General features: G+C 42.7%; 2 protein-coding genes across 4 annotated transcripts; one reads left to right on the plus strand and one right to left on the minus strand.

The window, feature by feature from the left end:
- Positions 1-381: 381 nt before the first annotated feature.
- mepcea (methylphosphate capping enzyme a) lies at positions 382-8,782 on the plus strand. 2 transcript variants are annotated; one of them, XM_085797935.1, is made up of 5 exons: positions 382-535; positions 1,588-3,501; positions 5,537-5,755; positions 5,859-5,982; positions 6,063-8,782. In XM_085797935.1, exons 2-5 carry the CDS (start codon positions 1,636-1,638, stop codon positions 6,095-6,097), a joined length of 2,244 nt encoding a protein of 747 aa, XP_085654061.1. In that variant the 5' UTR covers positions 382-535; positions 1,588-1,635; the 3' UTR covers positions 6,098-8,782. The 2 variants fall into 2 exon arrangements, with proteins under 2 accessions (XP_085654061.1, XP_085654062.1); XM_085797936.1 differs by lacking the exon at positions 382-535 and adding an exon at positions 628-726.
- A 4,358-nt stretch (positions 8,783-13,140) lies between these two features.
- On the minus strand, positions 13,141-14,781 carry defbl2 (defensin, beta-like 2). Of its 2 annotated transcripts, XM_085797938.1 has the most exons (4): positions 14,473-14,781; positions 14,070-14,221; positions 13,647-13,758; positions 13,141-13,481 (listed from the first exon to the last, which is right to left on the minus strand). In XM_085797938.1, the coding sequence occupies exons 2-4, from the start codon at positions 14,125-14,127 to the stop codon at positions 13,460-13,462; spliced, it is 192 nt and encodes a 63-aa protein (XP_085654064.1). In that variant the 5' UTR covers positions 14,128-14,221; positions 14,473-14,781; the 3' UTR covers positions 13,141-13,459. The 2 variants fall into 2 exon arrangements, with proteins under 2 accessions (XP_085654064.1, XP_085654063.1); XM_085797937.1 differs by having other exon boundaries at positions 14,070-14,781.
- Positions 14,782-15,072: the final 291 nt, after the last annotated feature.

Genomic DNA, 15,072 nt, shown 5'->3' on the forward strand with positions numbered 1-15,072 from the left:
CGGATGCGCCGCCGCCATGCCGACGACTCTGTCTGTCTGTCAGCGAGCGGAATAATTCATCCACCAACCTGCCTGACTGACACACCGGAGAGGGAGAGAGAGAGAGAGACTAGGAGTTGACTGAAGAAGTCGTCAAGAGAGTTTGGGGAGGGGGTGGAGGTGGAGGGGGGAGTGGAGGAGCAGTCGAGGGCGGGCGGACAACAAGAGCACGGCGGCGGCTCGGAGCAGCAGCAGCCCGCGGCGGCGCAGTGTTTTCCTGCGTGGTGCTGGTGGTTGTGCAGCGGCGGCGGCGGCAGCAGCTTGGCACCGTGGTTGTATCGATGTAGGGTCACTCACTTACTTGTGTTGTGTTGTGCATGTGTGTGTATGTGTGTGTATGTGTGTTAGCAGCTAGGCTAACGTTAGCTCGAGCTGAGCTGAGAGGAGCTGAGTGCGTGCTGTGCCGTGCTGTGCCGTGCCGTGCCGTGCCGTGCCGTGCGGGGTGTAGTGACAGTCCGCCCGGCCGGAGGCGGAGAGAGAGAGCTGCGAGGAGGAGGTGAGACTGTTATTTTGATGGTGACTTACACTGTTGACTGTTTGGGGGGGAGGAGGGAGGTGGGGGGTGTATGTGGCCATCTGGAGGGGTGAGTAGTATCACTTTCATAAACGCGGCGGCTCACAACACGGGAGGGTCGCAGACGGTCCAAGGCAGCATTAGGAGGAGGGTATCTGTCTATCGAGGTGGTGGTGGGTACTTGAGTGTTTGTCTAATGAAATGTCTAATGGAGCTGAGCTGAACGTTTACTCGACGTTTCAGTCTCCTCCTGGCCCGCGACAGAGCAGCTAAGAGCTAGCATGCTAACTGGAGGATAACTAACTAACTGTCCAACACTGAGAGACTCCCCCCCCAAACTTTTTTTTTTTTTTTTTTGTAGGTCAGTAACCTCTGAGCAGACACGTTTCAGATCCTCACAGTGATAATAATGGTGTAATCACGGATCCCTTTAAATGTTAGTGCAACTCTGTGTTGCTCTAATGTTGAGCATGAGAGTGGAAAGTAAATGGTTATCTTGGACATCCCCTTCAAAGTAATTGATCATGACGTGAACTTAAACTGACCCTTTTTTTTTAGTTTGCCCCCTGGAGGGCGCAGGTATTGAAGTGTTTTTACAGGCCTAACATCACACATTAATATATCTCTCTCGCTTTTTGTGGATAAAACGCCACATAAATGTGTTGTGTTGTCATCTACTTTGATTAATGATGTTTTCTATCTTGGAAACACAGAAATTCACCAGAGTAGGGCCAATGTAGTTTTGTTCTCTATATGATTGTAGCCTAAGTTGTGGACTGTTGTATTGGGAATCATCTGATCTATCAATCCATATGAACAACTGATCGATTCATCTCATCAATACTTATTAATCAGGGGTGCAGGTAGGTTTGAGGATCCCAGAAGTGGTAAATTTAACTTACAAGTGATTTTAGCTTTGCAAGTGAGTGAGATTGCAGCAGCCCTCTTTTTTTTATGTAATATTATTCTCCGTGCCTGAAATGGTTTGTGCTTGTCAGCATTTTATTTAACTGATGTTCTCTGGGACTTTTTAGATCGAGGAAAAACTTCCATGTCTGGATCGGCTCTGCAAACCAAAAGAGATGTCTGTCGATGAGGATACTGTAAAGACTGGCAGTCCGCAGGCCAGCTCCACTTCATCTCTGCAGCTCTCCGACTGCACTGGAGGCTACGGCAAAATATCTGTAATGGTGGAGGGTACGGCAGCCACCCCTGACTTTGCAGCTGCATGTCCTGTCCCGGGCACTGCAGCCTCACCGAAGCACACCAGCGCGACTGACACGCTTACCCACTCAGACGACGCAGGCCAAAGAGCCGAAGGAGGGAACGAGAACAACATCAATCGCAGGAACAGCTTTCATCATTCCAAGCAGCAGCAGCAGCAGCAGCAGCAGCAGCAGCAAACAAAACTAACAAAACGGCGCAACACGGCGAACTCTAGCTTCAAACATCCGACGTCTGGCAAGAGGAGACGAAGGGCCAACTCCGAGAGCGACTCCGTCCTGCCCACCAACTTCCTTCTGGGTGGGAACATTTTTGACCCGCTGAATCTCAACAGTCTGCTGGACGAGGAGGTCAACAAGGCGCTGAACGCAGAGACGCCCAAGTCCTCCCCTCTGCCGGCGAAGAGCCGCGACCCCGTGGAGATCCTCATCCCCAGGGACATCACAGACCCGTTGAACCTGAACAGCGGGATAGCAGACAGCAGCTTCTTGGTGTCTCCCTTCAAGAGTGGCGGCAGGAAGAGGCACCGCAACAGACACCATGGAGGAGGAGGAGGAGGAAGCAGCGGAGGAGGAGGTGTTGGTGTTGGTGGTGGTGGGATTTCAACTTCACAGACCAACCTCTCAGAATTAGGAAGAAGTGAGGTCAAAACTGGAACCTCCGCACCACTTCCAGGCGTGTTGGCCTCGTCCTCCGCTCTAGATGTCTCCAAAGAGTCCAACAGTTTCTCCAGCGTCACGGGGGATTCCCTGGAGCAGTCGGCGGACAACTCGGCCAGCTGCAAGGAGGAGACGACGACTGTGCTGTCCGTATCGGTGGAGGACTCCACCGCCTCCACGTTGGGAGGACCGAACCAGCACACGAGCAGCAGACGAAAGCGCAGGCGCAATTCTGGCAAAATGGAGACTCCTGTGACCCATTCTACCCCGATTGGGAAGTCAGGCTCTGCAGAGAGGAGCTGTAGCGGCACACAGGGACAGAGAAATTCTCAGTCTTTCCACACACCAAGAAGCGGCCCGCGAACGGGCTCGGGAGGCCGTCAGTACCAACAGTCCCAGGCGAAGGAGCAACGGATGAAGTTCCAGTATGGGAACTACAATAAGTATTATGGCTACCGCAACCCAGGTGCCGGTGAAGACCCACGGATGCGTGTGCTTCGTCCAGAATGGTTTGAGGGTAAAGAGGTACTGGATCTGGGGTGCAACGCAGGTCACCTAACACTGTATATTGCCAAAACGCTTAAACCCGCCCGCATATTGGGCCTGGATATTGACAGTGGACTGATACATGCAGCGAGAAAGAATATCAGACATTATCTCTCCGAGCTGCAGACCCAAGAGGCCAGGCGTGCAATGCAGGCGAAAAAGAGCACTAAACAGGAGGAGAGCAATGGAAACAAGAGTCACACAGTCGCGGAAGAAAAGCACAATGAAGCCGAGAGCAGGGATGAAAATGGGAAGCCGGTGAAAGGAGAAAGTGGCCCCGCAGACGCTGTAAATGACAATGACTCCTGTCACACAGAGGAGGCAGGAACCCAGAGGCAGGACAACAAAACAGAGGAAATGGAGCAGGGAGATTGTGATTCAACCCCCGCTGATCAGCCTGTGAGCTGCTCTTTTCCGATGTCCCTCCAGATCTCCAGGGGACCCATCGCTGCGCCTCCACTGACGGAGACACCCACCACACAGCCTGGGGAGTTCCCCTCAAACGTGTCCTTCATCAAGGTAAGATGGCGTTTTTTATGTGTGAACATCTGGTGCAGTGTTGGTTGCTATGTAATTGCATCTTGGGGGCTCAGATGAAAGGCTGTGCTCCACAGTGAGGTGCTGCCTGCATTATGTCTGCATCACACAGTACGCACTCATTCAAATAAGGGAAACTATTAAACAGACCTGTTAAGAAGAAGGAGAAATGTTCGTGGAACGTCTCTGAGCTCTGACTCACTTCACCAGAGGACTTGATATAATCTGTGTGCCCACTCATTTTCCCTCGAACTTGATGGTGATAATTGTCTTCTTTCTAAATTAGGGGTAGCGCTGTCACAGCACAGTCGTCTTCATTATGGCATGCGCTCTCAACCATGCAGCAAACCTAGAGAATACACACATCTTCCATTAACTTGCCAGGAAAACGAAAGTTTATCGATTCATCAAGGTCTTTTATAAATAATATTTTGAATGCTTGTCATTAGGTCTCAGTTGTAGTAGTTGTAGGCTTTCAGAAATGGATAGTCACGTAGGACTTTCAGGCGTTTATCAAAGATTTTGTTAAAAGATACCTAGCACTCACTCTCCCCTTGTGGGTTAATAATAATATTGAAAGTAAACGCATCACATCTCAGTTACATCCTATAATAAGGAAGCATCTGCACTTCTTTCATTTCCTGCGTCGCTTTATTTATACCAATCTTCAATTGCTCTACACTATCTCAAACCGTGAGTAAGGAGGGAATTACCACAGGTTTGCAATGCTTACATCTTGTGTCTTGCATGACTTTGTGTGTATGTTTTGTTTCCTGCAGTAGAGGCTTCCTAATCTGTGACACTACTGGTGATTTTGGGAAGTGAGAGACAGAAGCAGCAAAGAGTCAGCAGTCTGCCCTATTCACCAGATTGATGTTGATTCTGATTCAGCTTTCCTCTTGCCAGCCTTCTTTGAGAATCTGACAAATATTCTGACGGCTTTTCTTCAACTTCGCTTCAACGTTTCTCAGGGTTTTATTATCCTGGTTTCTGTGGAAGTTACTTTTCTTCACTGGCCTTGTGCCTTCGGGCTGTATATAGGCAGTTGCATGAATTGGTTAGATGCAGAAGCTGTAGTGTCTGTGAATGAAATCGATAACTGCCCCCCCTCCCCACCTCTCTCTGCTATGTGCATTGGAGATAATGGCAGCATAGCTCAGAGCTTATTGTGTAAATCAGTGAAAGGCCGCAAGATGAAGGCCTGAGCCCCCTCAGTCTGCTCAATACAAGATGGATTTGAAAGAAATGTCAGTCTGTGTAGTATTTGTTTGACAAACCTTCCTTGGTATCAAGTGCAGAAAGCTGAAGAGAAACATCTCATTTAACGCAGCAGCTGTTTTTTCTCTTATCAACTCCCAAATGATAAAATTACAAGCACAGTTTCAGTGATTAGAAAGAAAATCTTGATCCTTTATCATCCAACTTGAATGAGTGGCAAATCGAACCAGAGCTAATTAGTCTACGTCAGTGCTCTCCCTGATATGGCATTTCAAAATGTCTTCCATGAAAAAGGGCTGCTCAGACTATCGAGTTCCTCAGACTTTGTTCTCTGTCGAAGTCTATTTAAAGGAAGATCAGAATCAAGTAACTCATTGTTTCTGCTCAGCTCTGCTGCTCTGTTTTCTGTTTTTCTTATTCAGCATCAATCATGTATCTCAGTCCTTTCCAGTGTCTTACTGCTCTTCATTATACAATAAGCAACATCTGTGTATTGTAACCCAGGTTGATACTGTCCTGTCACTCATTGATTCTACATACAAAATAAATTTCATTATTGACTTTTTTTCTCTCTCAAATAATCTGTAAAATGTCATAAAATAAATACCCATTGTAAGCTTCCAAATATCCATTAGACATTCAGTTTTCTTGTTTAGTTTGGACAACCATGATTTTATTTGCAAAGATACAAAACATAGAAAATCAGGAAGCAATGTCAAGTTCAATTTTGTCACTTGATAAAGGGCCAATTAACCCCAAAATGTGTTTTTCTCACCACCCCTTTTGTTTTTCCTTTTAGGCCAATTACGTACTTGAGAATGATAACCTGCTTGTGACTCAGCGGCCAGAGTACGATGTGATCCTGTGTCTGAGCGTTACCAAGTGGGTTCACCTGAACTGGGGAGACGGTGGCCTCAAGCGGCTTTTCAAGAGAGTCTACAGACATCTCCGTCCTGGAGGGATGTTCATCCTGGAGCCACAGCCGTGGGAGTCCTACGTGAGGAGGAGGAAGCTGACTGTAAGAAACTGAGATGACTGGTTCACATCATGAGTTCTGTTACAAAGCAAATGTACCTGTCTTTATAATGTGCCTGTATAATGATTTTTTTTTCTTTTGACAGGATAATATCAACAGGAATTATCACAGCATCCACCTCAGACCTGAACAGTTTTCATCCTACCTTACAAGTGAGGTGGGCTTCACCAGTTTCGAGTACTTAGGGGCCCCCAAATGTTCAATAAGAGGTAAGTTGATGAGTCAGTCCTACTTGTTATTCACTGTTGTAGATATCTGCCATGTTCAACTTTTCTTTCCGTTTTGACAGGTTTTCAAAGGCCAATGTACTTATTTCACAAGTGACCGCTCCTGCCTTGAAGATCATTGAATGTGAGTAGCCTGATCCACCATCATACATACAAGCCAGCCAGCTGCCCTGGACTGCAAGGAGTCATTGTGAATCCTTAACAGTTACTCCAGCTCTTCAGACGCTGAAGGTGAAATTCAGAAAGGAGGAATGGGACCAAAAGTGGAATTTATTTTGTAAAGACAGGGTCTGTGGAGAAGAGGCACCTCTCGGTGCTTTTTGTGACTACAAATACTTAAAAGTATGGAGTGAACTCAGACGGGAGTCGACAATGTGTAACCTGGAGCCAGACATCACAGTGTGGCCGGACTGTGAAAGATGTGCTCATCTGATCAGCTCCTCGGACTGTCCAAGTGCTAATGACGCCCCGGTTTGATGCAAGGCCATAACACATGTTTGAAAACCTTTGGCCATATACCTTTACTTTCATTACTTGGTTCTGTGCCACCACATCATCATACATTATACATGTAAGGGTTGGGAGATAAAAGGGTAGACTTTCCTAATTGGCCACCATTAGCTGGCAGGAGCTGATGCATTCTCCATATTAGCTCATTGCGAAACTGCAACACACCACATTAGAAAGGCAGTGAACAGATCCTACACCGGCGTGATGTCTCTTTCACAGCCACACTGGAGTGCAGACACACAACACTGTGCCGGCTCCATTACAACTACTCATGACATCCTAAAAACACTCTTAAATTTGCATTATGTTTGAAGCCTTGAATCCTGTTGCAGCAAAACATTTCAATTCACATATTTTGAAACAGCCGAAGTTCCTCAGCCAAAGAGACAGTGTAATAGCTGATGTGTCTGTCCCCATCTCCCAACCTTACTATGTAGCTTGATTTTTCATTATTTTTGCAAAATGGGCCTACAAAGCTGAATGAACTTGAATATGTTGCAGAGCTGTCAAAATGTTTAACTCCATATTTTTGAAATCCAAAAAGCTCCAAAATTGCACAAGTTGGAGACCTGTGAGAGGTCGTGTGACTAAGTGAAATATGATGATGCATAATGAGAAAGGTGCACTCAAAACAATTAAGATCCTGTGAAATGCTGAATGTTAATGCAGTCACTGTTGTAAAAGTGCTGTCTTTTTTTCAGCAAAATGCCCACACAGTGACATTTGTTGTGCAGTTTAAGTGAAAAGGAATTGTATGAAGGTAACAATGGGCAAATTGGTGAGTCATCATCGGCCACAGTGACAAGCAAAAACAACCCTTAGATCTCGAGGAGACATGAGTTCACAAAGTCTGGCTATTATTGGGAATATTAGGACGGCATCACAGAATTGAAATCAGCTCCAATGTTAGGATCCCAGGTGCTAGCGGAACATTTTCATTTCCATGTTTCAAGAAAAAACATTTGTGCTGTTTTAGTGCACCTTTCTCATGGTGCATTATCATCTCTTAAAGCTTAGATCTTAATCACTTCTACCACTGAATGAGCAACAGGTCGCTTCATGGGCTCTGCAGCCTTTTTGATGCTCCATCCTAATGGTAGGGGGCACATTTGAGCTGTGATGACACGCAGGTGTTGGCCTCAGCTCAGGATAGTTCACCACAGGGACCATTTTGCAAAATAGATGAGTAGCATGCAGTGATCTGTTTTCTATTTCTTTTTTTCAATGACAGTTAAGCCATAGACCTATGTTACATGTTGTTTGCAGTGTCCTTCATGAGGTGCCGACTGAGAATCAAATTAAAGGCAGAGGCCTAGTAGATGAAATGCTACAGCTTCATCAGTGCTGTATAAATCTGGCACATGCACAGTTTTGTGTGGTCTGATCATCGCAACTGGACAGGCATTAATTCAAACAGCATCTGAACCACTTAAAATGCTCCTTGGTTTTACATTTTTGCATTACAAGTTAGATTTGTAGAAAATGGAATATAAACACATGACTTTGTACCAAATTTGAATATAAATATGCTGTTTGTATTGAAGCGCTGCCAAAAAATTTTATGGGTCATTTGCCCTTAAATTTGACAAAATATTTCATCATTATCTGAGTCTTTGACCTAATGAGGACGGTTATGAGTTACAGGTAGTCAGTCATTGTGATTGTATCTTTATTGGTGTGCACTGAGCATCGCTCATCTACAACCTTTCATTTGAAGTGGCTGGGACAGAAAATCTTCCGTATTTTTGTGACTGACTCAGTCTCAGCGTTTGGATCACGAGGGTAGAAGATGGATGATGTGCGTTTCTATTTTAGTATGTGATCGGTGTAAATAAGTTTGCAAATTTTGATTCGCTGTTGTCGATATTAAGTTCATATCTGCTTTTTGTCATTTTCCGGTGGATTTGTTTTTGTCTTGTTTTTCAAATGTTTGCTGCCAATTTGCGGGTGAGTCACAGGTCAGAGTTTTCGTCCTAAAACGGATCGCTAATCCGGCTCTGTAACAACAAGTGAAAATGTACATTGCAAAGTTCTGATGTGTTTGCTTTTTCTCTGTCCTGGCAGGCACATGGATTGTTAGATTAGCTCTTTATTTTTTTTATAAACTGAAAGGAGTGTTCGCGTTAACACACTCTCATTTCGCTTCATTTGACATGCTATAGGCATTTTAAAACGATTCAAAATCGATAAAGATTTGAATACTTTTTCCATCAGACTTTTTATAACAAGTTGTGGAACACTGATTAAACCTATTAAATGAAGCTTCAGGTTACATTTTGAATTGAAATTGAATTGGCCTCGACCTCAGTTGGCCCAACAGACACAAAGCACCAAATCACACCTTCCTCCTAAGCTAAGACAATCGGATTCTCAGGCTTGGATCAGCCCACTGCTGTAATTTCAAGGGCATTTTGCTTTTTGCATTATTAACAAACAATTTCATTCTTGCAGGTCTAATAATAAGCATTTTATTTGAAAAGAAAAATGTTTAAAGCTAATTTGTGTTAAAGATTGCACCTTACTGTGTCAGCAGTGGTATTTTACAGATTTTAACCCAAGAGGTCTGACTTGTAATTCCAGGTATTCAAGCTAAAGCATGTCTTTGCTGGAGATGTGAAATTATATGTTGTTAATTATAGTGCTGTTAAAAAAAAGCCTTTGTACTTCCCTTGAGGTTTTGCACAAAGTTGTGCAAAGTCATGAATGAAAAACAGGGTGTAAATGTAACAGGGTGTGATGTCAGTGAGAAATATTACTATTTCAAAACCTACGGTGGTAAAATCTCATATTCAGGTTATAGTTTACAGCACAGTTCTGTGCAATATTTGCTCTTCAAAATTGTGATTCTGGCTTTTCAGCCCGCAAAAACTGGTTCCAATGTAGGATGGGTTGAAGTTAAAGAAACCAGCATAGTGTTGAATATGAAAGGTTTAGCGTCTTCATGTTACAAACACAACAAAAGGTTAATATGACAAGATATATGCAACTGAAAGCACAACCTGTTGTATTATTTTTTTAATTTATCATAATGTATATACCTTGTTTTGTATTTGCAGCTTCAAGTACATTTTTGTTATCTGGCATTTTGTTGAGAGAAAGAGCTGTTGTGGCCTTTATTTAACAACATTTTGCTGGTGATTGATGATCGTGCTTTGTGCAGCAGATCTTCAAATGCCAAGGAAGAAAACCTCATATTCAACACCATGCTTACATTTTCTCATGTCAAGTCATCCTTTAATCTGAAATCATATCAATTGTTTAACAGCAGAGCAAATAACAGTGGAAACTTATTTTTAAAACCTGTAGCTACAACCTGATTATAATATTTGAGCAGCAATCCCAATATATTTCTCCAACACAATAATTATTAGCAGATTTGGAACATTAATTTGTTCTGAAACTATAATAATAGAGTCTGGATGTCTTAAAAACAAACATGTTTGTCTCTTTGGAGCACAACAAATGCATAAATTCAAGGGGTGTATGATTTTTTTTTTATGGCACTAAAATTCACCTCTTCCTGTTAAATTTGCACTGATAATGACTTGAGGGAATTAAACTACCGGTAGTGAGTACATTTTTATTTTTGCAGTTTCAGTTGATGTTTTACATGTAGCCTGACGTTCCTAGAATCAGGTTTATGGACAAACTGTTTGGAATAAAATATGCCCTCTGTCAGGAAAGCTTTTTAATTTTCATGCCTCTGAACAACAAGATATATCTGAATGTCTCTCTGTGTAACATTTTAATTGATTAAAAGTGGTTCCAGATCTGGTGGTTCAGGTTTTCTTTCTGGTGGAAGTACAGTAGGTACAGACATTAAGGTATTGACTACTCTCTGAATTTTTATTTTTTTTTTTTCATAACAACCTGTGATGTGGCTTGTAAAGCTGCTGTCTTATTAGTCATGCCACATTTTGCTACCACTCACATGACCTGCCTTCAAAAGCTGCTCTGATAGGCAAGAAGTAGTGAGGAATATTTGTGGCCTGCGAATAGCTGTTCTTATTGAGGTGATCGTCACAGCTTCTATAAAAAAGGTTAGTAACCTACTTTTGAAGGAAGTAGTAAGTTAAAAGCAAATCCATCCCCATCATCGGGAAACAGGTCAAGGTCAAATGAAGTCACCAGGAGGAGTTGTTTTCAGCTACGTATGTAGGAAGTAAAAGCCTGTGACCTTGCATGTGATCTGGCTGCTGCTGTGTACAGTTAATTCATGCCGTTTATTTCTCTCTATAAAAGCCGACATGATAATTAAAGACAAAGGCCCAGAGTCCAAAGTTTGGTTGGAACAATGTGTTGGACTGCAATACCTGCCAGTGCAACAGCATCTTAATCAGAACGTCTATTGCACGGCTTTTCAGCGAATTGTGTGGCACAAAGGCCGTCTTTAAAGGTTCAATCATGTTAATTTCTTACTGTATTTCAAATGTATTATTATTTAGTCAGTGTATGCACATAGTATTTGCTCATTTACAGAAATCAGTGCATTAGTACATGATTTCAGACTAGATGCTGTGATGCTTCCAACTGCATTTCATTTCATCCTTACAATTTATCTTCAAATGTCCTTCAGCAAATTGTATGAAAGAGGAAGCAGCTTAAGATTAATGTCAGAGCAAAAACTAAACCATGAAAAGGAATATGCTCTAAATGTAGTGACAAACAAGACTCGACGAAAGGTGTGGATTCATTTGAAGTGATAAAAGACCTAATTGTCAACTCCTAACAGAACTGCAGAGATGTCCTTCAGTTACTAACACCACAAGGACTAACTTGTGTGCAGTGCTTTACGGTTGTAAAAGTAAAAGGCTTATGACTCTACATGGAGCTTGTGTTGTGGTATTTAATGGAGCTCCTTCCACAGGAGTTTAACTCTTTAAGCCTGAATGTCAAGGACTACTTCAAATGAAGGTCAGGCATTGTTGCCCACCTGGATAATCCCTCTGGTGGTGCAAGTATCCTGAGAGGAGCTTCTCTAGCACAGAGTGTGTGAGGCTGGTCTGGTGTGAAGGGACAGTGGATGGAGGAAAATATGTTTTTTTTTAAGGGTCCGTTATACAGACAGCACAAAATATTCAACCATTTGTTTTCACCTAACATCATGATTAAAAGTAACCTCTCTATACCACTTAACCAGAGGAGAGCGGTGCTACTGTTGGAAGTGGAAGATTTTTTTCACACACTGCCATCTAGTGAGATAGAGGCCATTTTATTTTACCAACTTACTGACAGTAAAAATCAACCGAGTCTTAAGAGGTTGCTCTAAAAGCAGAAGATACACGTGGAAACTTTCCTACCTGACAGGAATATTTCATTAATGCCCAGGTGGTAAATTTGTAATGTACACACCAATTGTGCTTTTTATAATGGAGACAAGACAGGTCAGAGGCCGAATCATCCTCAATGCTTTTCAGTGAGGCCCTGTTTTTAATGTTGAGTGAAAACAATCCATTTTGGACCCATGTTTCTATCAGATAGACATTCAATACATCCACATAGACTTCACAGTAAGTCTATCTCCAATTTATTTTGATAAATTAATCAGGTTTGAGCAACCGCACAAGAATAATACAAACCCAGAGTCAAATTACTTGGGCTGCAGTGTTAAACGTCATAGTTTCCATCTACAGTAGGTTATGTTTATGTGATCACACCATGTCCATGTCCCGATTTCCCCTCATCTATACAGTCACTATTCAAAAATGCATTCATTATCCAGTTCATCTGTTTTAAGCTGTTGCTTTCTGTCAGCTTTGTGAAGACAGACAGCCTTGTGTAAACAGGTTTGCGGGGTTTTACCCCTTTGTAGTTTGGTCACGCTGCGCTGTCTGAATAGTACAAAGATTCAACCCAGATGACAATGCGGGGCACAATACAGTGGCTCCTGTTTACAAATAGCATCCATGCCTTTAACACCTAGTAGCCCGGGCCAGTCACCAACCATCTTCAGATCCTGGGTCAGTTAACTCTGGTACTACAGCTAGTTATGAGATGGATAATAAAACATTTGAATCATGCACCTGAGTTGGTTTCTGTATGTCTGCAATTAATAATTTTGTTTAAAAAAAGTATTATGTAGCCTCAAACTGAGATGAGTGTATTTGTTTTCAGCCTACAATTGTGTTGCCTCATAAACAGGCATAATAAAAGCACAGAGCCAAAGTTCATCAGCACAGACATTTGACCCTGTGATGATCTGAGATCTGCAGACATTAAGACAATGAATGTGCTTTGCAATCGTGACTGATGCATTGTGACGTTGTCCGTCTGTTCCAGACAGACAGAATGGTGAGATAACATAAACACAGACAAGAGACATAACACTTCATTCACAAAAGCCCTATTTCATCACAGTTATTTAGGTCAGTCACTTGACCATTATTGTCTCCTGTCAGTGCAGCGCTGAGCGACAGCATGCCAGACTCAACTCAGACTGCTTTCCATGCTGTTATTTCCCCAAGGTCAAGCCAAGTGGATAATGGGCTGCATATGTTTTTCAGTTTTAATGTGAATGCATCAGTTTGTATGATATTTAATCTTTATATTTATCTAGGCTATATATTTAAAGCTGATAGTGTCATCATCCTTACTAAACAGCAAAAAAAAAACATCAGTGCATTTATTTTTTTTAATGCATTTATTGGCAACACTGTATTTCAGAGAGCAGCACCCACTGTTCACACAGGCTTGGTTATGATCATCAAATGTGAGGTACAACATCAGTCACACCATGTTTCAGGGAACAATATGGGCAAAATGATTGCAGGGGCACACCTCATGAAAAGCATTCAATGTCAGATCCCACACCAATGAGCGCAAGAGGGACTGACTGAGGGAGAAGTTGTCAAATGGTTTGTCCAGGAAGATGCTGTGTCAGTTTCCAGGTTCCCAGGTACCTGAAGTGAAGGTGCTGGGATATCTTGCAGGCATCAAATGACAACCGGTGCTAAGACCGCACAGCACAGCACCTGAAAATGAGCACAGTGCAACATAAAGGGAACCTCATAATCAGCAATATTTTGTTTTTGCCTTTTTTTTTAGAGTCCATGTGTATTTTCTGCTGAAACTCAAAAAGGATCATACAGTAGCACAAAGTTTTGGGCACCTCCACTTCATGATCTAAGCAGGTCTACCTGTATCTCCGAGGGCAACCGTGATGACCAACGATGTACTCCTGAGCATAGCAGAACCGTCTGCAGAGTCCTCTATACCCACATGTCCAGTACTGGGTTTCTGGATCATTTCCTATGGATAATTAGAAAAGAATCATAAATATGTTCCCATGTTTCTGATGAACATTTATAACATTTTTGTTATATTTTTGTAAACTATAATCGCAATAAATCCATGAACCTTATAAAAAAGTTAACACATTTTAAATTACTTTAAGACAGTCATGTTGTGATTTCATAATTGTTTGTTGCATATTTGTTTCACTACCTCAGAGTCACACAAACAGGCCCCATCGGAGTACAATGAAGTTTGAGAATTTGTCATATCATGATTCGCTTGATTTGATCTCACATAGTAAGAAAATGCGTGTATCCATTGCTTACCCTCCCCGACAGCGAGCATCAGGAGAAGCACAAGGAGAACCAAGCTCAGTCCCTTCATGTTTGGGTACCAATAAGCTTTCAGACACTGCTGTTGACAGGCTGATGCTGCATTTATACAGCATTTCAACCACGGGGGAGGAGTCCGTTGTGCTCTGTCCAAATCACAATAACAAAGTATCGCTGAATGATGGGAGTCTGAGGGCTGAGGGTCAGGACTATCAGCTCACATAGCTTGGTCAACAGCTGCACCTTCTTGAGAATATGAGGTTGCTTTTAGGTATTTATCAAAGAGCCATAGGCTGCGGTCATTTCCTGTCAATGTGGTTTAGAGATACAAATACTGTACTGTTGAACAACACAGACATCTGAATGAAAAGGGACAGTTCTTTGGTATTGTACTTACATACACCCCTGTGGCTGGACAGAGGAATAAACATAGACCACAAAGGACTCCAAAAATTATTATTACAGATGAAAAACGAACTAATCTGTTTTTTTTTTAGACACAGTGAGCAGCACAATTCTGTCCCACTGTGTTTTCAGGGCTGCCCTCTGTTCGTCCACTGCTCTGCCCACATCTGAATATGGCAGTAGTTCATGTGTTATTGCTGATGCTGTGAAACCACAATCAAACTGCACAAAACACACTGCTCCGGTGACGCAGGGGAGGATTGTTAACAAAACAATAACAACACAAGGCATGGACACATGGACATGTATTTGTATAGCATGCCCCCTAGTGCTTATGTAAAGATGTCTGTTTGCTTGTTTACTTCTCCTAACACACACCTACATGTACAGATAACCCATGTGCAAGGAAAAAATCATTATCCAGTCTGTGGTACCTCAACCTGAGAGACACACCATCTATACACTTTGCTCAGAAGTGATATTCCTAAAGTAGTGAGTGTCCTTAAAGGGGGCTTTGGAGGCTACAACATTACTGTAAGATCCCTAAATATGTGGAAACTATGACATAGCACATAGATAGGCCAAGAGGGAC

Source organism: Trachurus japonicus, chromosome 14, assembly GCF_045865225.1.
Source record: "Trachurus japonicus isolate A0001 chromosome 14, Traja_1.0".
Classification (NCBI taxonomy): Eukaryota; Metazoa; Chordata; class Actinopteri; order Carangiformes; family Carangidae; genus Trachurus; species Trachurus japonicus.

What these genes read in the sequence shown, in the direction of transcription:
- mepcea (XM_085797935.1), top strand. Translation starts at nt 1,636, where the DNA reads ATGTCTGTCGATGAGGATACTGTAAAGACTGGCAGTCCGCAGGCCAGC. An exon ending in CAAACGTGTCCTTCATCAAG is followed by an intron (nt 3,502 to 5,536) that starts GTAAGATGGCGT and finishes TTTTCCTTTTAG; the next exon opens with GCCAATTACGTACTTGAGAA. An exon ending in TGAGGAGGAGGAAGCTGACT is followed by an intron (nt 5,756 to 5,858) that starts GTAAGAAACTGA and finishes TTCTTTTGACAG; the next exon opens with GATAATATCAACAGGAATTA.
- defbl2 (XM_085797938.1), bottom strand. Translation starts at nt 14,127, where the DNA reads ATGAAGGGACTGAGCTTGGTTCTCCTTGTGCTTCTCCTGATGCTCGCT. An exon ending in GATGCTCGCTGTCGGGGAGG is followed by an intron (nt 13,759 to 14,069) that starts GTAAGCAATGGA and finishes AATTATCCATAG; the next exon opens with GAAATGATCCAGAAACCCAG. An exon ending in GGTTGCCCTCGGAGATACAG is followed by an intron (nt 13,482 to 13,646) that starts GTAGACCTGCTT and finishes GCTCATTTTCAG; the next exon opens with GTGCTGTGCTGTGCGGTCTT.